The 22,814-nt window shown below is 38.2% G+C and overlaps 1 protein-coding gene across 29 annotated transcripts in view; it reads left to right on the forward strand.

Moving 5' to 3' along the window:
* The window catches only part of kif1b (kinesin family member 1B), an 85,064-nt gene that overhangs the window by 21,710 nt on the left and 40,540 nt on the right, over positions 1-22,814 (forward strand). For 16 of the 29 annotated variants that reach the window (XM_057829772.1, XM_057829751.1, XM_057829755.1 and 13 more), the window contains exons 3-14: positions 6,733-6,809; positions 6,925-7,104; positions 9,516-9,584; positions 10,567-10,745; positions 11,346-11,457; positions 15,444-15,521; positions 15,598-15,663; positions 15,820-15,837; positions 16,162-16,237; positions 18,233-18,311; positions 18,389-18,531; positions 19,320-19,361. In XM_057829772.1, coding sequence (XP_057685755.1) covers positions 6,733-6,809; positions 6,925-7,104; positions 9,516-9,584; positions 10,567-10,745; positions 11,346-11,457; positions 15,444-15,521; positions 15,598-15,663; positions 15,820-15,837; positions 16,162-16,237; positions 18,233-18,311; positions 18,389-18,531; positions 19,320-19,361 — 1,119 coding nt within the window. Of the gene's footprint in view, positions 1-6,732; positions 6,810-6,924; positions 7,105-9,515; positions 9,585-10,566; positions 10,746-11,345; positions 11,458-15,443; positions 15,522-15,597; positions 15,664-15,819; positions 15,838-16,161; positions 16,238-18,232; positions 18,312-18,388; positions 18,532-19,319; positions 19,362-21,931; positions 22,004-22,814 lie in introns of all 29 variants that reach the window. The other 13 variants (XM_057829774.1, XM_057829765.1, XM_057829770.1 and 10 more) reach the window with 4 other exon arrangements.

Raw genomic sequence — 22,814 nt, forward strand, 5'->3', positions numbered from 1 at the left:
ATGAAATGTGTGAATCTCTGATGAAAATAAACATTGTGTGTGTGTGTTTGTGTGTGTGGGTTGGGGTGATAAATGAATCTCTGATTACATGATTTACCTTTTGTAAGTTGCATAACAATAAAATCTAATGCCAGGAGCCCGGGACGACATTATTATCCTTAAGCCAGCTTTAGTCACACTGTAAACTAAAGATGCGTGGGGAAATAGTTGAAGAAACAGAATACTGAGTACAATGTGTCGCATCCTCACTCTTGTGTTCCAAGTTGAGGTTGTTATGGCAACCAGAAACTGGTAAGGTACCTGTTGCCATGGTTTAGAAAGACGTGTGATGACGGTGTTTATTACCCACCAGACGCGTCTGCCATTTTAAGTCCAGGAGGATTTCTCTACTGGGAATATTCACTATGATTGGAAAACAGGGAAGGTTTCATTAACATTCTGACGCATGGCTTGCTGTTAGTGAGTAGAGGCCCATACAGATTCAGAGATTCATATTACAATCTACTACTCTACTGTAAACTAAGGGTGGAAACCTCTGGGAAGCTCACAATACGATACGATTTGCAATACAAGGCTCACGATAACAATGATCCCACGATAAGGAGATACAACAATTATCGATACATTAGTCAGGAAATCATTCTACGATATCCTATGATACAACTAATGAACAGACAAACAAGCTATTGTCTACTGTACTGTACATGTCTACTGTCTATACTGTAAACTAAGGGTGGAAACCTCTGGGAAGCTCACAATACGATACGATTTGCAATACAAGGCTCACGATAACAATGATCCCACGATAAGGAGATACAACAATTATCGATACATTGGTCAGGAAATCATTCTACGATATCCTATGATACAACTAATGAACAGACAAACAAGCTATTGTCATCCTTCTGCTGTGTTTATCACTAGAGGAAATTCGTTCATTCGCTGCCATGCCTCCCACTTCAAACGGATTGGACGTCTGTGGCGGTCAATGTCAACCAATCAGTTTAATTTCGAGGAATTTCAGGTGATTTGGTTTTGATTTTCAGTCACATCCAGCTGATTTTAGGGCATATCAGGATCATTTCCTGTTGATTTTGGGTTACTGAACAGGACTTAAGAATGTCCCCAAATTAATAAGAAGTGACTCAAAATCCACAGAAAGTAACCTGTAAATGCCCTAAAATGTACAGAAATCTGTAAAAGCTGTAAAAAACAAAAAACAAAACAGCTGTAAATGGCCTCCAAAAGCGGAAAGACTGTCTGCGAATGCTTTGGTTTTGAATGACCAACGGATTGGACATCTATGGCCGTCAGCGGCAGCCTGTCTCAGGCAATGAGTGTATTTTTGGGGCATTTCACATCATTTCCTGTTGATTTTTGGTCAATTCCTTTTCCTTTTGGAGCATTTACAGGTCAATACAACTTAAATGCCATGTTTATTCAGCTTAGAATTAGAATTGAATCACAAATTATACATTATTGTAAAGAACATGTACAGTACACTCTATTTTTCAATGTGTTCTCCCTTAAGTGTCACAACAGCCTCCAGGCGCCTGCGGAACGCTTCTTTATGTAGGATGCTGTCATCTTTTCCCAAGATCTAACAATGGACCTCTCCAAGGCTGCCACAGAAGTTTGTGGCTTCTTACAGGCACTGTCCTCCACAGTTGCCCATATGCTATAATCCAGGGGATTGAGATCTGGCCACATATCACCTGGTTAATCAACTTTTTGGTCCGCACAGATCGGCACTTCCAGACCCAGGTTTTCGTGAGGCTGTTCCAATATCTTTCAGCTTCTTTTTAACTTTGTAGACTGCACATCTGGATATTCTCAGATTTGCTCCAATCTCAGTAGGTGTCAGACCGGCACGCAGCAATTCAGGTACAGCTAAAGTTTCCTTCATTTTCAGCAGAAGCACAGGAATTGTAGAGACGAGAGATTACCAGCTCCATTGAGTGACCTTAATGAATCACTTAAGCATGACAACCTATTTAGATATGTTTCAATGGCTTTTAAACAAGCAGTCAACTGAGTGTAAACTTTTTTTTGGGTCAACCTGTATGTATCTCTTTCCAATGCTAAATCTGAATAAATACATTGGGCACAAAAAACACAAACAAAAAAAAAAAATTTAAATGGGGGGGTGGGCTACTTCGCGGTTTTTCACTTATCGCGGCGGGTTCTGGTCCCCATTAACCGCGAAAAACAAGGGATGACTGTACACTGTGGTGATCTAAAGTCTTTCCAAACAGCTATTTAAGTCATCTTGTGAAAATATCTTGAAAAAAATATATATGAATTTTTTTAAATATCGCAATATAATATCGCAATATATCGCAAACCCCCCAAAAAATCGCAGCAATAGTTTTTCCCAATATCGTTCAGGCCTAGTCCAAACCTTTGCAGGAGAAGTTGTTTTGGGACCACTCCTAGAGGCTCGAATCTTCCTGTGAGTAATTCATCGCTACACATCGAGATGGCATGACGAATCCCGCGAGTAAAACCCAGAAAATGTTTGCAATATATGGCGAGGATAGCGTGGTGCTATATTTCCGCGTTCAGAGTGGTGGCGAGGCTTCCTGGAAGTTACGTCATTAGGTAGGGGTCAGCAGGACGGCGCGTCCCTCGTTGCTATGGTGTTGCTATGGCCATAACTCAAAAACGACGCGGTCAATTATTATATTTTTTTTTTTTATGTGACTTTTTGAGAGAGCGAATGACGCATTTAATACAATTCAACTGAGTAAAACACTTAAGAGCGAAATCTGAAAAGCTCTTCAGTTGCCCTTTAAAGTTACTTGGTCCTGCCAGACTATCAGGAAAGCGTGTGAGACTGATTTCTGAGTGTAGCTGGCGTTCACTGCATGTTTCAAGCATGATTCACCGTCATGTGACAAGCACATTTAACTACTGTTTTGAAGGTCTTCTACTGTACTACTGAAAAACACTAAGACATAAGGTAACCACGATATAAATCCTCATGTTTTATTATCAGAACGACAAGGTGGTTGGCTCATTCAACTGGCTCATCAGGGCTAGTCTACATCAATGTGGTCGTCTTTCTCTTCAGCGTAAATCGTTCCAGGGAAGGGCACTGGTAACCAAAACACTGTTACATTTCTAAACACCCTGGCTCTTATTTCTCTTTGGAGGCAGGTCAAAGGTGAAATTTTATCTTTATTTAGCCACCTGTCCCACTATATCCTCTTTCGGCAACCACTTTTGAAGCTCCTGCTCTGCTGTTTTACCTTCAATTGATACCAAGTATGGACGGGCCTTTCCAAATACCGTATTTTTGGACTATAAGTCGCAGTTTTTTATCATAGTTTGGCTGGGGGTGCGACTTATACTCTGAAGCGACTTATGTGCGAAATTATTAAGACATTATTATATATTTCATGTGTTATTTTGGTGTTTTGGAGTGACACTGGTGGTTTGGTAAACTTGTTAGCGTGTTCTTTGTGCTATAGTTATCTGAATAACTCTCGATAGCTATGTTACATTAACATACCGGCCACGTTCGCATTTCGTTGTTTATGCAACATGTAACATTATCATACTGTACACTTATTCAGCATGTTGTTCTCTATTATATTTTTATTCTAAATTGCCTTTCAAGATGACATATCTGTTCTATGTGTTGGATTTTATCAAGTAAATTTCCCCCAAAAATGCGACTTATAGTCCAGTGCGACTTATATATGTTTTTTTTCCTCTTCATTGGGCATTTATGGCTGGGGCGACTTATAGTCCTAAAAATACCTTAATCAATTGTTAAAGCGTTTTCTTCCTGTATTGGGGAAACAGTATTACAATCACCAGCAGTTAATGACGTACTGTTTGAATGGTCTGAAAGCGTCTTTTACAGATAATCTTGCTTAAAGAATACTAAGCATATTATGCTTGCCTGAGAAAGGTGGCTTCTCAACGTCTCTGAGGTCTTTTACTTTTACAGCACTTATAGGGTTTCCCCCTAGGATTTTTTTGAAGCTGTGGTGGTGATGGGCTGCATCGGAGTCCGACAGCCCCACCATGTCGTGATGCGGCGAAATTACTTCATATCATAACAAATGAGAATTTTTTTTTAACATTTATTTTTTCCAAGGAGAACAATAACAAAGATCTATTTATTTTCTGAGCTGTTCGCGTAGTAATACGAGCAAAAACAGTCGAACTAGTACTACCAGAATGAATGTTGAATTAATAGTACGAGAATAAAAATCTTATTTTTATGTAGGGCTACTGTGGCTGAATAAGCAGCTACGTACTTTACGTAGCACATTGCCACCTCTGTTAAAATTAACACTATTGAAAGCATCTTGTGTTTTAGAATCGGTTTAACAAATAAGGAAATCCTTAATATTTTGTCTCATCTACATCAAATTATAATCAACAGAAGGATTTATACTAATGGTTGGTCGTAGCTGTCGGCTACGGTACATATATCTAAAATGCTTAGCTGATTACAGCTACAGTACATTACCCCTGTGTAATAAAACTTATTTTCTCGTAGCAATAGTACGACTAACATCTCGTGGCGATTTTGTTTTTCCTTATCTACTAGCCCTAATACGTACTACATTACCACAGCAATATTAGTCCTTCTGTTAACGGACCCTTGTCCGTTGGCTACTTAAATCTTTTCTAAATACTTCAAAATACTCATCTGAAACTACAACCAGTGACATCAGCGACGAACAAATGCTTTGCTAGGACGCGATGATTCAGGTCAAACACACTTCATAAAGAATTTAAACGCTATGTCAATGTTAATATTAGGGTCGTTTTCACAGGCTTCAACCCGAATTACATCCATTAATGTGAAATACTTTTATGTGGATTTTTCTCCAGATTTCCAACTCCGCACCAACATAGTCGGTCACATGGTTGCAACAGGAGAACCGATGTGATGTACTAATGAAGTAAATAATGAGCTATATATTTTCATTTAGACGGATTGTTAATTAATTATACAAATTGTAAATAAACATCTCATTTGCTAGGTGTGGCGGCTTATATTTTGGTGTGGTGTTGCGCCACAATCTTTTATTTGTAGGGAAAACTGACTAATACTGTTTAAATGGTTTGTAAACATGGTTCCTTGAATTTGATTTGTAACACTTTTTATTTTTCCTTTTTTTTTTTAACACTAAGTATTATTGGCTTTTATATTCACTTGAATTATTTGCCCTTCATTTAATTCCTTAAAAATAGTTGTACTGTTAATTTTTTTTTTTTTTAAATGCTAATTATTTTGCCATTGCAAATTTGTGTTGAAGTTTTATGAATTTTTAGGTATGTTTTCTAATATGAAATGTGTTATAAAAAATGGGGGCAAGGTATTAGAACATTTTGTTTTATGAAATTCTTTGGAAAATATTCGGAATATGTGTCTGGTTGTGGCTCATCACATAGCTAACGTCATGTTGTTTTTCTTATAAACATCCGTAAGACTGCTGGTTGCATGCCCTCCATCCACACTCGGCAAATTCTTAACAATTACGTTCATGTTTCATAACAGATCTCCAAAATGCAGATCTTCTACCTGTTCTGAGGCTTAGCCTTTTCAATTTGGAATGTGATGACTTCGACTGCAATTGTCATATTTGGCACGAGGCTGTCAGTGTTCCTGTTTCTGAGGACACGTTGTGCTTTTCTGTCAGCATGTGACCGACAGAGAGCGATACCCAATCCTACCCTCTCCTCATCTTCTGCATTATTGATAAGTGTGCTGAATCCTCTGAGCCCTCTCTCGGCTGTGAAAGCCACTAAAGCATCCTTAAGTCGAGGCGAGAGTTGAAGCTTTAATTTGTCTGTTGGAGATGTTCAGAAGTTGTATTAAATTAAGATATTTGCAATGTAAGCTTAAACATATAAATAATCTTCATATACACTGATATTTATTTAGCATACTGTTATATATTTTGGTTTGGGACAGTTGCTGATTGCATTGTTGCTAGGTCCATTACATGTAGTCTCTTAAACCTTATTCCCACTCCCTTATTTGCACATCTACCGCCTCCACTGTCCCTCAATGTTTACTTAGCCTTAGCAGATGACATGCACGGGAAAGAAATGTCTGTTTAGTAGACAAGTGGAGTGATAGAGGTAGAGGTATCAATATCTGCAAATAACCTCTAGTAAAGTCAATATTTCAATGTGCTGTCTTTGTTTTTCATCTGGTGTTCAGTGTGCAGAAAGCTTTAAGAGCTTGCCTGCGGGTACCAGCAAACATGGTTGAGAGGGATGAAATGCCAGGCATAGTTGCAGATTCTTGTTCATTAAGAAATGTCTGTGTGGCCATAGGGAACACTTCAGCCGTGCATAAGTGAAGCGTGTCATCAGGTGGCAGCAGGTGGTGTATATGCCACATGGTTTAGTAGAGGGAAACCAGCTAAGCTACCGGAGTGGTTTAAATAAACATTTTTTTTGCGGCGGTAAAAGTTGAAACAGCAGGTGTGCTTCTGAAAAAGTATGTCCTGTAATTTCTGTGCCTCATACTTCACTTGTGATAAACAGGCAGGGCTGAGAACTACTAAATTGATTGAAGTTGAAAATGCTCAGAAAGATTAGGAAATACATGGTCAAAAGACATACATACTTGTATTAGCAATAATGTTTTTCAAGCTTTTAAAACATTAGGGTTCATCTTATGAGCTGATTATGTATTATTGGCAGAGTAAACGATTGAAAGTCATCATAAATGGTAATTATGTTTCCCTTCCTCAGCTATTCTCAACCCTAAAGCCCCAAAAGAACCAGCAAAGACCTTCAGTTTTGATTACTCCTACTGGTCACATACGACAGTGAGTCTAACTCTTTTTTTTTTTTTTTTGTCATGAATGATAAAGGAAACAAATCTTCATTTGCTTTTATTGTAAGTTTAACATTCTCTGCATTATGTTCTTTGTCCCTCTGCAGCCGGAAGACCCCTGCTTTGCCGCACAGAACCAAGTGTACAATGATATTGGCAAGGAAATGCTGCAGCATGCCTTTGAGGGGTACAATGTGTGCATTTTTGCATACGGCCAGACTGGAGCTGGCAAATCCTACACCATGATGGGCAAACAGGAGGAGGGCCAGGAAGGAATTATTCCCATGGTTCGTCTCAGTGTTGTTTTCTAGGGATGTCCTAATCGCATGTTTTTGCACACGAGTCCGAGTCCACAAAAGTTAAAAACATGTTACAGTACCGTACTGTTTACATTACTTCCTCTTATGCTTTTTCCGGGAATGTTATGGAGTATGAAACATAAGTATTTTTGTTTCTTTTGGCAATGCCATTGTATTTCTAGATTATTTTGCTACTTAGCCCTAAAAAAAAAAAAAAATCATATAATTTTTTTTTTTTTTTTTATTAGAAACCGGATCCTTTTCACCTGTTTCCAATGCTCTGAAAAATGGCCCGATCTGTCCGATTTCTGATTACGTGATCGGATCGGGGACATCCCTTCTATTTTCTAACAGTGGGACTACAGACTCGAAAAAAAATCAGTTGATCAATGTATTTAACTTTAGATGGTGAGCGACTATTTTTGGTTAACACATAAAGGCCTTTGCGTCCACATGCTTGGACACCACATTTCGGGTCATGCAGGCCACACTATTAACATTTTGCATACTAATGGCCAACCTCAGCACTGTCAGTGGCACTGAAACCTGAGCATTCATTAAAATTTTAATAAAAAAACAAATTAATCAAAATTAGGGATGTCCCGATCTGATCACGTGATCGGAACTTGGGCTGATTGCGCCATTTTTCAGAGGATCGGAATCGAGTGAAAAGGATCAAGTTTCTAATTGAAAAAAAAAAAATTGTTTTCCTGCTTCATGCTCGCACAGCCTCTCTGTCTCCCTCATGCTGCTTTTCTTAGTCAGCAGTGCACTGGAGTTTGCTTGTTAAAGTTAACGATGATTGACAGGCGTTGAAGCTTCGATCTTGCCAGAGTAGCTTGAAAGCGCAACCTTCAAAGGCGCCGAATGCATCAGTCATCATTTAGCTTGTAAAACACTCGCGGTAGTGTGCAATGGCAACTCATTGTGTGTGTGTGTAAGTGAGTGGCTGTTCTCAGTATCGTGAGCGGATTTGAGCGGATTCACTCAATAAAGCACTTAATAAAGACAAGCATTTTTCTACGTTATTGTTGTTTAAGAATAAAGACTTTTTTCAGGTATCAGGTCGGGACTGTATCGACAGATTCTCAAAATCAGGCGACTCAGACTCGAGTGCAAAAATATGTGATCGGGACATCCCTAATTAAAATAAGTAAATACAGAAATAAACTCTGGTTTATATATATATATATATATATATATGTATATATGTATATATATACATATATATATCTATATATATTAGGGCTGTCAAAATTATCGCGTTAACGGGCGGTAATTAATTTTTTAAATTAATCACGTTAAAATATTTGACGCAATTAACGCACATGTCCCGCTCAGACAGTATTCTGCCTTTTGGTAAGTTTTACAGCAAGGCTTTTTGTGCTGCCCAACAGCGAACTCTTGTGGTCGCTTTGCGACATGGTTTATTGTTTTCTTGCCAGTTCAATATGGCTGCACGACGTCTCGGGCTGACTCCTACGTTGTAATGTGCTTATATGATCCTTGGACAAGATTTGTCCGTAAGTATGGTTGTTGTAAAGAATGTACATATTATGTTAGTAAGCGAAATGTTATATTTTTTGTATGAGACGCTTTTTGTTTATGTTTAGTGAACCTGCATAGCGTGCTAAGCTAACATTGTTGCTAATGCAATGCTTGTGTACTTTTTGTTGTAGTTTTACGACGGTCTAAAGAGGACAATGGTTTGAGGCCATTTTATTAATAAATCAGATGAAAAAGGAAGAAGTCTGATTATTAAGGCGTCATTCACTAGCTGTCTAGCTTTGGAAAAAGTAGACGCTTTGAAGTGAGGACAGCATAGACAGATTTAAATGACAGTAGAGTGAAATGCCCACTACAGTCCTTATGTACCGTATGTTGAATGTATATATCCATCTTGTGTCTTATCTTTCCATTCCAACAATTTATTTTTCAGAATATATATATATATAATTTACAGAAAAATATGGCATATTTTATAGATGGTTTGAATTGCGATTAATTGCGATTAATTATGATTAATTAATTTTTAAGCTGTAATTCACTCGATTAAAAATTTTAATCGTTTGACAGCCCTAATATATATATACACATATATATATATATATATACACACACACATTTTTAAAAGTTTTAATTTATTTTATAATATTTAACTCATTGCCTGCCATTCACACGGATAGACGTCCAATTCATTTAAATTCAATGCCACTGATGGCGTTGGACATCCAGTCAAAATGGATTGGACATCTAGCTTTGTCAATGGCAGCCAATGAGCTTAAATGAGTGCTCTATTAAGGGTTCATGCTTATGAATGGTATGTTCTGTAAACATTATTAACATTTAATATTTTTTGATCATATCAATACTAAAAACTGTCTTTATCTCCCTTTCAGCTTTGTGAAGACCTATTTGAGAAAATCAATGAAGATAACAACAAAGAGGAGCTCTCCTATTCTGTAGAGGTGAATTTCAGGCTGCCTTTCCATCGATCATCTTACTTTGTCATTGGTTTTACAATGTTAACTTTTTCCAGCAGTGGTCTCAAAAAGTGTTTTTGGAAATATGAATGTCCAAATATTTATATTTATTTAATCCTGATGGAGTTTCTCGTACATCATGCACATTTTTGTTAAATACAGTGATCCCTCAATTATTGCTGTTAATGGGGACCAGAACCGACTGCATAAAGTGAAAAACCGCGAAGTAGTGTCTCCGCCTCCCCATTTTAACATACATTTTTTGGGACATACAAATGCATATTTTTTCACTAGAACATTCAAGAATAGTTTGAAACACGTGAATAAAATATCAATAATATAACACATAAAATTAATAAAATGGAAGTCTTTCATATAATAATATATTTTTTATAAAATAGGTGATGCACTGAGGGCGTGAATGTTGCGCTGTGAATTACCGAGGTATCACTGTATATCTTCATGAAAGGTTGGGTGAAATAATATGTACAAGCAATATTGAATAAATCCTATTGTCCTATATTTAAATTGGAAAATTAAGCAGTCCATCGAGAATAGCATTTTCACATCCCCATTTAAGAAAATCCGTCAATGTCAACTCAACTGCTTGGCGAAAAGCAATAGAATAGCTTGAAAAAAGACATAGTTAAATAAAAACAAAAAATAGAATGGGGACCATTAATAATTATAATTAGTGATGATGTACGGTACTTTGTGAAGTTAAGACACTGCTTGACACTGCTTTGTAGGTAACTGTTTCCATGACATTCTTTTTGTTATAAAGAATCGACACATCAAATAATCTTATGACATTAGAAACTTGCTGACATATGACCCAACGGTTTAGTGGCCTTTTTGGCATATCTTGCCATCCATTTTGGAGTATTTGACTTTGAATGTTCCCCCCTCAACATGATCATAATTTTCATGTTGGGACAAGGGTCTCACTGTATGCCTTTATGTCTAGGTCAGCTACATGGAGATCTACTGTGAGCGGGTGCGAGATCTACTCAATCCCAAAAACAAAGGGAATCTCCGAGTGAGGGAACATCCACTTTTAGGCCCCTATGTTGAGGACCTATCCAAGCTTGCCGTTACGTCTTACACAGATATTGCTGACCTAATGGATGCAGGCAATAAGGCCAGGTGAGACACTTTCTGGGATAACTGTGATCCCTTAAGACAATTGACAAAATTGTACCATTTTGGATGAAATTTAATGTAGAAATTAGTGATTCATTAGTCTTTCTTCACCTTCTTCACCAGTATTGTTTAGATAACAATACAACACAATTGAAAACAAACTCCCAGCCAATTGAAAACAATTATTCGCATGACACTTGTTTCCCCTGTGTTTGATGTTATCTATTTCATTAAATGAGTCATGTTGTCACTTCGCATATTAGTGTCATCGCATATTTTTTTCACTGTGATTTTCTGCATTGGAGGCTGTACCTTGCCCTAATCTTTCTCAAAAGGAACAGTCACAAGAGGGAGATATGGGTTTTACACCACATGTTCTAGAAATAAGCCCTCTGAGTGTACAATGTGTGTTTGATGTCTTCATGGTATTATCCTCCTCCCCCGGGATGAATAATCCCTAATATTTAAGTCACTCTAATAGGTGTAATGCCCAGTGATGCCTATGTTGTGTGTAAAATTATTTCAAAGCCCAAAATGAATGTTCAGAAGAAGCTTTACAGTGTTTGGACTAATCTAAATATGACTATATCTCTTTACCTACAGAACTGTGGCTGCCACCAATATGAATGAGACCAGCAGCAGGTCGCACGCAGTGTTTACCATTGTTTTCACACAGAAAAAACATGACAGTGAGACAGATCTTTCCACTGAAAAGGTAGGCAACCCGAATGACTGTGAGACCCTTCTCACCATTGTTTTAGTATTCAGTGGATTTGGCCCAGAACTGAGTGTTTTGCTGAACCACGATACTTCCGACCCGCATCTTGACTTGTCACAGTAATAACCAAGCGAAATAGTTTGTTTTGCTAACTGTTGTTTTTATTTGCAAGTTTTTCACGACTTCAGTGTTACCTGGTCCTAGATGCATCCTCTTTCAAATATATTTTAGTATGCACTTATTTAAGGTATTTGTTTATCCCACCACTGTTTCTCCCAATGTTTTCCTTCTTCCGGTATGTTAACATTGTGTTTAAGCATTGCATTAAAGACAATGACAATGCCCCAATATATTTATTTTATTGTCATACTTATGTTATTGTTGTCAAAATATCTTGTTATTACTCAAGGGCGTAGGTTTGGTCTCAACATTGGTATGGTCGATAAAACAGCATAACCTGCATCATAGACATCATAATATAGATTTTTGAAGTCTATGCCTGCATGTACAATTTTTACTGAGTATGGGACATTAATAAGACCAAACAGATTGGGTGAACGGGAGTCAGGGCTATGTCTCTCACGAATATGAACCTAATTAATTTATAGGCTAAACGATCAACACAAAATAAATCTGTATTGATTTATACCAACTTTCAGATGTAGTGGTTCAGGTGAAGCACTGTTCGAATAAAACATTTGTTTTCAAAAACTCATAAAGAAACATTTTGAAAACTTCCAGAATGAATGTCTTGATTTTATTAACAAATTAAAATTAATTTGCAATTTCAGCATAACTTAAATTATATCAACACACACAATAAATACTAACTTGTTTATGATCCCTTTAGTGCTGCAACGACTAATCAATTAACTCGAGTATTCGATTAGAAAAAAAGATTCGAATTAAATTTTGCTGCTTCGAGTATTCGTTTAATTAAAGTGGCATTGTAATGGAAAAATTTGCAAAGTGTTTGCATTTAGTTTTATTGATTTGAGTGGATACACTGCCCTCTAGTCTGCCTCATTTCACATGGCTGAATCCAGGTGCTCCCTGTGAAGACCAACATAAGCTATGTTTTTGTTTGAGCTAATGTTTTTTTGCATTTGTATTGCATTTGTAATTTAGTTTATAGGTATATTTAGCCTGTTTTTGTGGGTATATGTGTCTGAATCATTTGTTAAGATCATTGTTAAAAAGTTAGCGTTTTATAGCATTTGAACTAGCGGACTTTTGCCATCTAAGTTAGCCAATTGTTCTTTTGTTGTACATAGATCCTCCCTCATTTGTTTTTTTTTTAACCGTTTGAGGCTCAGCTCAGGTAATTTAATTTTTCATGTTCCTTATCCGAGTACTCGATTATTCAAACTAATGGTTCATCGACTAATCGACTACTAAAATGATCGATAGCTGCAGCCCTAGATCTCTTAACTATCCAGGATGCAAAAAAATAAACATTTGTATTAAGACCACTCAACATATTCTGTCTAAATAAATAAATCAAATATAACTAAAAAAAAAACTTAGTCATGGGACAACAAAAATACAGTGCCTTGCAAAAGTATTCGGCCCCCTTGAACCTTGCAACCTTTCACCACATTTCAGGCATCAAACATAAAGATATAAAATTTTAATTTTTTGTCAAGAATCAACAACAAGTGGGACACAATCGTGAAGTGGAACAAAATTTATTGGATAATTTAAACTTTTTTAACAAATAAAAAACTGAAAAGTGGGGCGTGCAATATTATTCGGCCCCCTTGCGTTAATACTTTGTAGCGCCACCTTTTGCTCCAATTACAGCTGCAAGTCGCTTGGGGTATGTTTCTATCAGTTTTGCACATCGAGAGACTGACATTCTTGCCCATTCTTCCTTGCAAAACAGCTCGAGCTCAGTGAGGTTGGATGGAGAGTGTTTGTGAACAGCAGTCTTCAGCTCTTTCCAGAGATTCTCGATTGGATTCAGGTCTGGACTTTGACTTGGCCATTCTAACACCTGGATACGTTTATTTTTGAACCATTCCATTGTAGATTTGGCTTTATGTTTTGGATCATTGTCCTGTTGGAAGATAAATCTCCGTCCCAGTCTCAGGTCTTGTGCAGATACCAACAGGTTTTCTTCCAGAATGTTGCTGTATTTGGCTGCATCCATCTTCCCGTCAATTTTAACCATCTTCCCTGTCCCTGCTGAAGAAAAGCAGGCCCAAACCATGATGCTGCCACCACCATGTTTGACAGTGGGGATGGTGTGTTCAGGGTGATGAGCTGTGTTGCTTTTACGCCAAACATATCGTTTTGCATTGTGGCCAAAAAGTTCAATTTTGGTTTCATCTGACCAGAGCACCTTCTTCCACATGTTTGGTGTGTCTCCCAGGTGGCTTGTGGCAAACTTTAAACGAGACTTTTTATGGATATCTTTGAGAAACGGCTTTCTTCTTGCCACTCTTCCATAAAGGCCAGATTTGTGCAGTGTATGACTGATTGTTGTCCTATGGACAGACTCTCCCACCTCAGCTGTAGATCTCTGCAGTTCATCCAGAATGATCATGGGCCTCTTGGCTGCATCTCTGATCAGTTTTCTCCATGTTTGAGAAGAAAGTTTGGAAGGACGGCCGGGTCGTGGTAGATTTGCAGTGTTCTGATGCTCCTTCCATTTCAATATGATGGCTTGCACAGTGCTCCTTGAGATGTTTAAAGCTTGGGAAATCTTTTTGTATCCAAAACCGGCTTTAAACTTCTCCACAACAGTATCTCGGACCTGCCTGGTGTGTTCCTTGGTTTTCATAATGCTCTCTGCACTTTAAACAGAACCCTGAGACTATCACAGAGCAGGTGCATTTATACGGAGACTTGATTACACACAAGTGGATTCTATTTATCATCGTCGGTCATTTAGGACAACATTGGATCATTCAGAGATCCTCACTGAACTTCTGGAGTGAGTTTGCTGCACTGAAAGTAAAGGGGCCGATTAATATTGCACGTCCCACTTTTCAGTTTTTTATTTGTTAAAAAAGTTTAAATTATCCAATAAATGTTGTTCCACTTCACGATTGTGTCCCACTTGTTGTTGATTCTTGACAAAAAAATTACATTTCATATCTTTGTTTGAAGCCTGAAATGTGGCGAAAGGTTGCAAGATTCAAGGGGGCCGAATACTTTTGCAAGGCACTGTAAATAAAAAAAAGAGCCTTCCTTCAGGTAAAACACTGCTGCTTTTGTCCACAAGTACAGCCAAACTCAACAAAAGAATGAAAGCTTTTTTCCTCGATGATGATCATGTATGGTTATCTGAAAAATGTCTGTATAGGCTGCAAATAAAAATATTTTTCATTTTATAATGTAGAAAATAAATGAATACATTTTTTTTATATGCAGGTCATCAGCCAATTAAACGTCTGTTTGAGGGGAAAAAATGGACCGGCACATTCAGCAAGTGAAAAGGTGTAAATGTTGCAGTACTTGCAGTGGCTGCTGCTGCTTCTTGAATAAAAAACTTCTAATATCTCTCCTCTTTGAAGGGGGCGAAGGAGGCGGATCATGTTGTATTCCTGTCAGGCTGTCAGTGGGGCAATATGGGTGTGAGTGTGGGTCTGTGTGTTGGGGATCGAGTCATTAGCCAATCAAACGTGCATTTTAGGAGGAAAAAATGGACATTCAGCATGTGAAAAGGGATAAATGTAAGTGAACATAATGAAAATATTTCACTTAATAATGGTAGTATCAATTATGTCCTTACAATATATGGGAAGACAATCAAAATCACTTAGATAACTGAAGTCAATACTGTATATAATGAAAATAAGAATGTTTAAAAGTTGGTGGTGACAGTTTGAGCATCCTGAAAAGTTGGAAGTGTTATGTCCCTACTGTCCCTATGCAAACCTACGCCTTTGTTTAATATCATATCCCAAGGTACTGTGTTCTGTGCTGCACCTTCTTCTGTTGAATTGTTATTCAGTTGACTTCTGCTCCATTTTCAGGTCAGCAAAATTAGTCTTGTGGACTTGGCAGGAAGTGAACGAGCAGATTCCACTGGCGCTAAAGGCACTAGGCTGAAGGTAAGACAATTTTTTTTTACAACAGCGTGAATAGCTTAACTTTGTTTCTACTTTTAAAATTCTTATTTGGTTGTAGGAGGGTGCAAACATTAATAAGTCCCTGACCACATTAGGAAAGGTCATCTCTGCTCTAGCTGAAGTGGTAAGTGTTTTGCCTGATTAGATTTTGCTCTTCTTTTCCCTTTGTGTTTCAAAGACAAAATTACCCTTTGTTGTAAAAGAATTGTCTTTCTTGCCTGGCATGCGGTAATGTCTGCCCTTGTCTTTTCTCCTGTTCTTGTAATACCTGCTTACACAGGATAACTGTACCAGCAAGGTAAACCCTTTGGCAGCTCAACCATTAGCCTTTGATTCACCCCATTTGCCAATTGCCTGCTTTTTGCCATATGTCGTTTTGACATTTTGCTCTTCTCCAATTTTTAACCTATTTAGTTAAGCGCAGCTCTTTCAGTCTCCATGAACTGGATTGTAATTGTCTTACAATGTCAGCAAAAGACTTTAGATCAGGCCTCTGCCTGGATGTGGCCTTATTTTGTTATCATGATGGAACATGTTATATAGACTCCCATTACTAACTTTGTCACGTCACACTGTTAAATTTGTCTTCTCTATAAATACTGTATACTAATTTTAATTTCAGAGCAAGAAAAAGAAGAAGTCTGACTTCATCCCATACAGGGACTCTGTTTTGACATGGCTCTTAAGGGAAAATCTTGGTATGAACATGAACACATTTGTGTGACATGGTTTATAAGTGGAATGAATGAATGAATGAATGAAGCTTTTTATTTCGAGGATGTACAAAGAAACAAATACAGTGTGACATACAATGATTTGTCAATCTGTGTGTGTAGAAAACAGTAACAAATTTCTCTTCAGTGGTTAAGAAATGATTATTGATTTTGAAAACAATATATATAGTGTGGCAAATAAGTATTTAGTCAACCACTAATTGTGCAAGTTCTCCCACTTGAAAATATTAGAGATGCCTGTAATTGTCAACATGGTTAAACCTCAATCATGAGAGACAGAATGTGGGGAAAAAAACAGAAAATCACATTGTTTGCTTTTTAAAGAACGTATCTGCAAATCATGGTGGAAAATAAGTATTTGGTCAATACCAGAAGTTCATCTCAATACTTTGTTATGTACCCTTTGTTGGAAGTAACGGGGGCCAAACGTTTTCTGTAACTCTTCACAAGCTTTTCACACACTGTTGCTGGTATTTTGGCCCATTCCTCCATGCAGATCTCCTCTAGAGCAGAGATGTTCTGTCGTTGGGCAACACGGACTTTCAACTCCCTCCACAGATTTTCAATGGGGTTGAGATCTGGAGACTGGCTAGGCCACTCCAGAACCTTGAAGTGTTTCTTACGAAGCCATTCCTTTGTTGCCCTGGCTGTGTGTTTGGGATCATTGTCATTCTGAAAGACCCATCCACGTCTCATCTTCAATGCCCTTGCTGATGGAAGGAGTTTTTCTCTCATAATCTCTCAATACATGGCCCCATTCATTCTTTCCTTTACACAGATCAGTCGTCCTGGTCCCTTTGCAGAAAAACAGCCCCAAAGCATGATGTTTCCACCCCCATGCTTCACAGTGGGTCTGGTGTTCTTCGGATGCAATTCAGTATTCTTTCTCCTCCAAACACGAGAACCTGTGTTTCTACCAAAAAGTTCTATTTTGGTTTCATCTGACCATAACACATTCTCCCAGTCCTCTTCTGGATCATCCAAATGCTCTCTAGCGAATTGCAGACGGGCCTGGACGTGTACTTTCTTTAGCAGGGGGACACGTCTAGCAGTGCAGGATTTGAGTCCCTCACGGCGCATTGTGTTACTGATAGTAGCCTTTGTTACTCTGGCCCTAGCTCTCTGTAGGTCATTCACTAGGTCCCCCTGTGTGGTTCTGGGATTTTTGCTCACCATTCTTGTTATCATTTTGACGTCACGGGGTGAGATCTTGCATGGAGCCCCAGATCGAGGGAGATTATCAGTGGTCTTGTTTGTCTTCCATTTTCTAATAATTGCTCCCAGAGTCGATTTCTTTACACCAAACGTTTTACCTATTGAAGATTCAGTTTTCCCAGCCTGGTGCAGGTCTACAATTTTGTCTCTGGTGTCCTTCGACAGCTCTTTGGTCTTGGCCATAGTGGAGTTTGGAGTGTGACTGACTGAGATTGTGGACAGGTGTCTTTCATACCGATAATGAGTTAAAACAGGTGCCATTAATACAGGTAACGAGTGGAGCCTCGTTAGACCTCGTTAGAAGAAGTTAGACCTCTTTGACAGCCAGAAATCTTGCTTGTTTGTAGGTGACCAAATACTTATTTTCCACTCTAATTTGGAAATACATTCTTTAAAAATCTAACAATGTGATTTTCTGTTTTTTTTCCACATTCTGTCTCTCATGGTTGAGGTTTACCCATGTTGACAATTACAGGCCTCTCTAATCTTTTCAAGTAGGAGAACTTGCACAATTGGTGGTTGACTAAATACTTATTTGCCCCACTGTATCACATGTTCATGTAATATACAAGTTGCCCAATAAATTAGGCTCCACCATTTTCAATGCATCACTTATCAAACAGGGCATATAATCTCAAAGTTATGAAAAAATGGACCAGCGAGTCAATGTGGACAAATGATAAAGTAATGTGTCATTGTCATTTTAAATATTTAAAAAGGCTCATGTATAATTGTTTTTAAAAGGTGGAAACTCCAGAACAGCAATGGTTGCTGCCCTCAGTCCTGCTGACATTAATTATGACGAAACTCTCAGCACACTGCGGTAAGGTTCCCATCCTTTTGGACATGATAATAAATAATTCCAGATGATTCATAATTTTCATTTGCGTTTATTTCTAGCTACGCCGATCGCGCAAAGAACATTAAATGCAATGCTGTTATTAATGAGGATCCCAACAACAAACTGGTGCGTGATCTGAAGGATGAAGTTGCTCGACTGAAGGAGCTGCTGCGTGCACAAGGGCTGGGAGACATCCTAGACAGTGAGTGACATGTCAATAACATTCCACACAGTATGTATATCCTCTTCACTACATCTTCTATTGGCTACACACTTTGCCTCCATTGCCTTCACACAATTTCAACGCAAATATTTTCATAAAATTGTTTCAGCATCATTTACTGTATGTTGCTTAAGGCAAAAGGTATTCACCAATAACGAAAGTTACAACTCTGTTGTTGTACTATGTAGTTTCACAAAAGCATATACAGTATATCATCAGGCAATGACCTAAATTTTTACAATTACCATTTATTTACTTATCATAAAATAATATCAATTTAGCCATAATACAAGGACCTCCCATCTAGTTTCATTAAACAGATTTTGTTCACCCATATGTTACTGGAAATAATGCTGTGTTACACACAATGCAAATCTTTATCTTTACATGAACTCTTTGGGCTCTATTTTCGTAGACGGCTCGCCTTGATTTTCATACACGCACAAGTCACGCTGTGCCTGTTTGGGAATGGAGTCGACTGTTTTTTGTATTGAAATGAACAATAGTCGGTCTAAAATGCCTCTTCCCACAGTGGCGCAGCGTGTGGCGCCAGATCTGCGCTGGACATGGAAATAGAGCCCTTTGTGTAGCTTCTTGATTCCAATACACAATATATACAACTGGGCCTACAGTAACGTGTTCATTCCTTACTCTACATTTAACCAGACCTTTGTCGTCATCATTTCATTCTGCTCATTAAATAATCTCGACAACCTTTTCTTACCATTGTACCCTGACCCCTTTCATCTTTTCCTGCTTCCCCTCAGTTGATCCTCAGGGGGATGATTACCCAGGAAGTGGAATCAAATGTTTGTATTATGTCAGCTTGTCATGCACTGTTTTCACTGTTTGCTCTATAATTTAAATAACATTGCTTTATGACTCATATTATCTCAAAATTGAAACTAGGGCTGGGCGATATATTAAAATTGTTATTTTATGACTGACAATTTGTCAGTAGTCTAAGCAGTCAGAGCAATATGAAACAAATAACACAATTACAATTTTTAAGATTAGTGGGTACTGTATTTTCAAACATGACATTCACGTATAATGTACCAGATCAGGCAGTGATTTTTTTTTTAGAGTATTCTTATTGTGTCTAGATTAGATTACGGATGAGAATTTATCAAAAATAGCTGCTATATGAATTTAATGATGAACTTTAAGCGCTTGCGCTGGTTTAAGCAATCAAGAGTTCTCCATTTGAACACAATTACTAAAAGATGCAATTAATCAATAAATACTACACAAGTGACAAAATTGTCATGTACATCGTTCTTGTTGAGCCTTTGATGATAACAGTGTTCCAATATTAATACGAAATGCAACATCTTTTACACCCCCATAAAATTACTCTCAAATCACAATCCTTGATTTTATGCGGAGAACAATATTAATTATTTGACAGATTTTAATTATATATATATCGCCTAGCCTTAATTAAACTGCTATCAGCTCTGCATGTAAGAGCAAAAAAGATAAAGCTGAATAGAAATGCAAGCCTCCCTTCATTGTGCTGGTCTGGCCATGGTTAGCATGCTATTAAGTTAGCATGTGGTTGTGTTGATGAAATCGGCTAATTGCAGTTCCTCAGTGACTATTAAAGGTGCCCCTTTTTTAAGGCTAGTCTCCTTTAGATATAGGTACAGTATTGTCCAAAAGTATTGGCACCCCTGCAATTCTGTCAGATCATGCTCAATTTCTCCCAGAAAATGATTGCAATTACAAATGCTTTGGTAATAATATCTTCATTTATTTTGCTTACAATGGAAAACACAAAAGAGAATGGGGAAGAAAAAAAAATCATTATCATTTTACACAAAACTTCCAAAATGGATGGGACAAAAGTTTTGGCAGCCTCAGCTTAACACTTGGTAGCACAACCTTTAGACAAAATAACAACGAACAACCGCTTACGGTATCCATCAATGAGTTTCTTACAATGCTCTGCTGGAATTTTGGACCATTTTTCTTTGGCCAACTGCTCAAGGTCTCTGAGATTTGAAGGTGCCTTCTCCAAACTGCCATTTTCAGATCTCTCCACAGGTGTTCTATGGGATTTAGGTTTGGACTCATTGCTGGCCACTTTAGAAGTCTCTAGTGCTTTCTCTCAAACCGTTTTCTAGTGCTTTTTAACATGTGTTTTGGGTCATTGTCCTGCTGGTAGACCCATGACCTCTGAGGGAGACTGGGCCTTACTTTGTAATACAAAACTTGTTGGTAATCTTCAGACTTCATATTGCCATGCATACGGTCAAGCAATCCAGTGCCAGTGGTAGCAAAGCAACCCCAAAACATCAGGGAACCTCCGCAATGTTTGACTGTGGGGACCGTGTTGTTTTCTTTGAAGGCCTCGTTTTTTTCCCTGTGAACTCCTATGTTGATGCCTTTTCCCAAAAAGCTCCACTTTTGTCCCATCTGACCAAAGAACATTCTTCCCAAATGTTGCTTTCTCAGCTAAGTTTTGGCAAACTCCAGCCTGGCTTTTTTATGTCTCTGGGTCAGAAGTGGGGTCTTCTTGGGAATTCTACCATAGAGTCCCTTTTCATTCAGACGCCGATGGTTAGTACGGGTTGACACTGTTATACCCTCGGACTGCAGGACAGCTTCAACTTGTTTGGATGTTAGTCGAAGTTCTTCATCCACCATCCCCACAATCTTTCGTTGTAATCTCTCGTTAATATTTCTTTTCTGTCCACATCTAGGGAGGTTAGTCACAATGCCCTGGGTTATGCACTTATTGACGATACTGCGCACAGTAGGCACAGGAACATTCAGGTCTTTGGAGATGGACTTGTAGCCTTGAGATTGCCTATGCTTCCTCAAAATTTTGCTTCTCAAGTCCTCAGACAGTTCTTTGGTCTTCTTTCCTTTCTCCATGCTCAATGTGGTACACACAAGGACACAGGACAGAGGTTGAGTCAACTTTAATCCATTTTAATTGGCTGCATGTGTGATTTAGTTATGGCCACCACCTTTTATGTGCCACAGGTAAGCAACAGGTGATGGTAATTACACAAATTAGAGAAGCATCACATGATTTTTCCAACGGTGCCAATACTTCGGTGCAGCCCATTTTTGGAGTTTTATGTAAAATAATAAGGATTTCCCCCCCCCCCCATTCTCTTTTGTGTTTTTTTCATTGCAAGCAAAATAAATCAAGAAATTACTACCAAAGCATTTGTAATTGCAATCATTTTCTGGGAGAAATTGAGCATTATCTGACAGAATCGCAACGGTACCAATACATTTGGCCAGCACTGTAGTAATAGCATCATGTTCTTGCAATGTCGTCTTAGTAGTTTGTTTCTCGCTTCCTATTTGCCAGCTGTATTTCTTTGTATTTATTTATTTTCTCACTAATCGTCCACTGCAGGTGACAGTGCTCAAAGCTTTAGAATGCCACTGCTCAGTTGTCAAACTGAGGCTCCGAGCTTCAGACCAAAAGGTGCATTAAATTGACACTATATGTAGCCTGAGAGATTCCACTAACCTAGAGTGAGTAGTTGGTTTTATAGTGTGCCCCTTTGCTGTATTCCTAACACTTCTTCCTTCATAACCCTTCTATTGTACTAACATCCCATGTTTGAATTCTAAAGGAATCTTTAAAAGCCTGCCACACAAATAATTTGTCTACGGTAGTTAATACGTCGTCTTTAATGCAGACGAGTTTTCAGTCTTAGGTTGTATTGACGTTTGGACAGATTGCTGTGCTTCTTGCATGATTTGGATGAGTAAAGTCTGAATAAAGTGTGTGTGTGTGCGCGAGATTGTATGATGGGCTGAAATTTGGTGGCATGTTGCATGGTCTGGATGAGGAATGTCTGAATAAAGTGTGTGTGTGCGCGAGATTGTATGATGGGCTGAAATTTGGTGGCATGTCATAGAATATCATTTACCATCTAGACGATTTTACAGTGTTAATCAGAGGCCCACCCTAACGTTAATACAGTGATAGCAGTTTTCTTAACGACAAATATGAGTACAATATTTTAGGAATGTACAGACACAAATGTAGATTCATATGTTCTTGATTTGCCTTACAAGTGGCAAAAGATGCCGAAAGAACTAACATCTGGAGTGAAAACTGCTTTTCTGTAGCTGACATTATGATGTGCGTTTGTCTTATCCTCTTGGTACAATGTGTGTCTCACATTGGTCTTCCCTCCTTTTGTCCTCCCATTCCCTGTCTCCGTTTCTTCCTCTCTCTTCATTTTGTATTTCATTTCTTTCATTTAATGCTTTATCACCCCTGTCCT

This window comes from Corythoichthys intestinalis, chromosome 2 (genome assembly GCF_030265065.1).
Source record: "Corythoichthys intestinalis isolate RoL2023-P3 chromosome 2, ASM3026506v1, whole genome shotgun sequence".
Classification (NCBI taxonomy): domain Eukaryota; kingdom Metazoa; phylum Chordata; class Actinopteri; order Syngnathiformes; family Syngnathidae; genus Corythoichthys; species Corythoichthys intestinalis.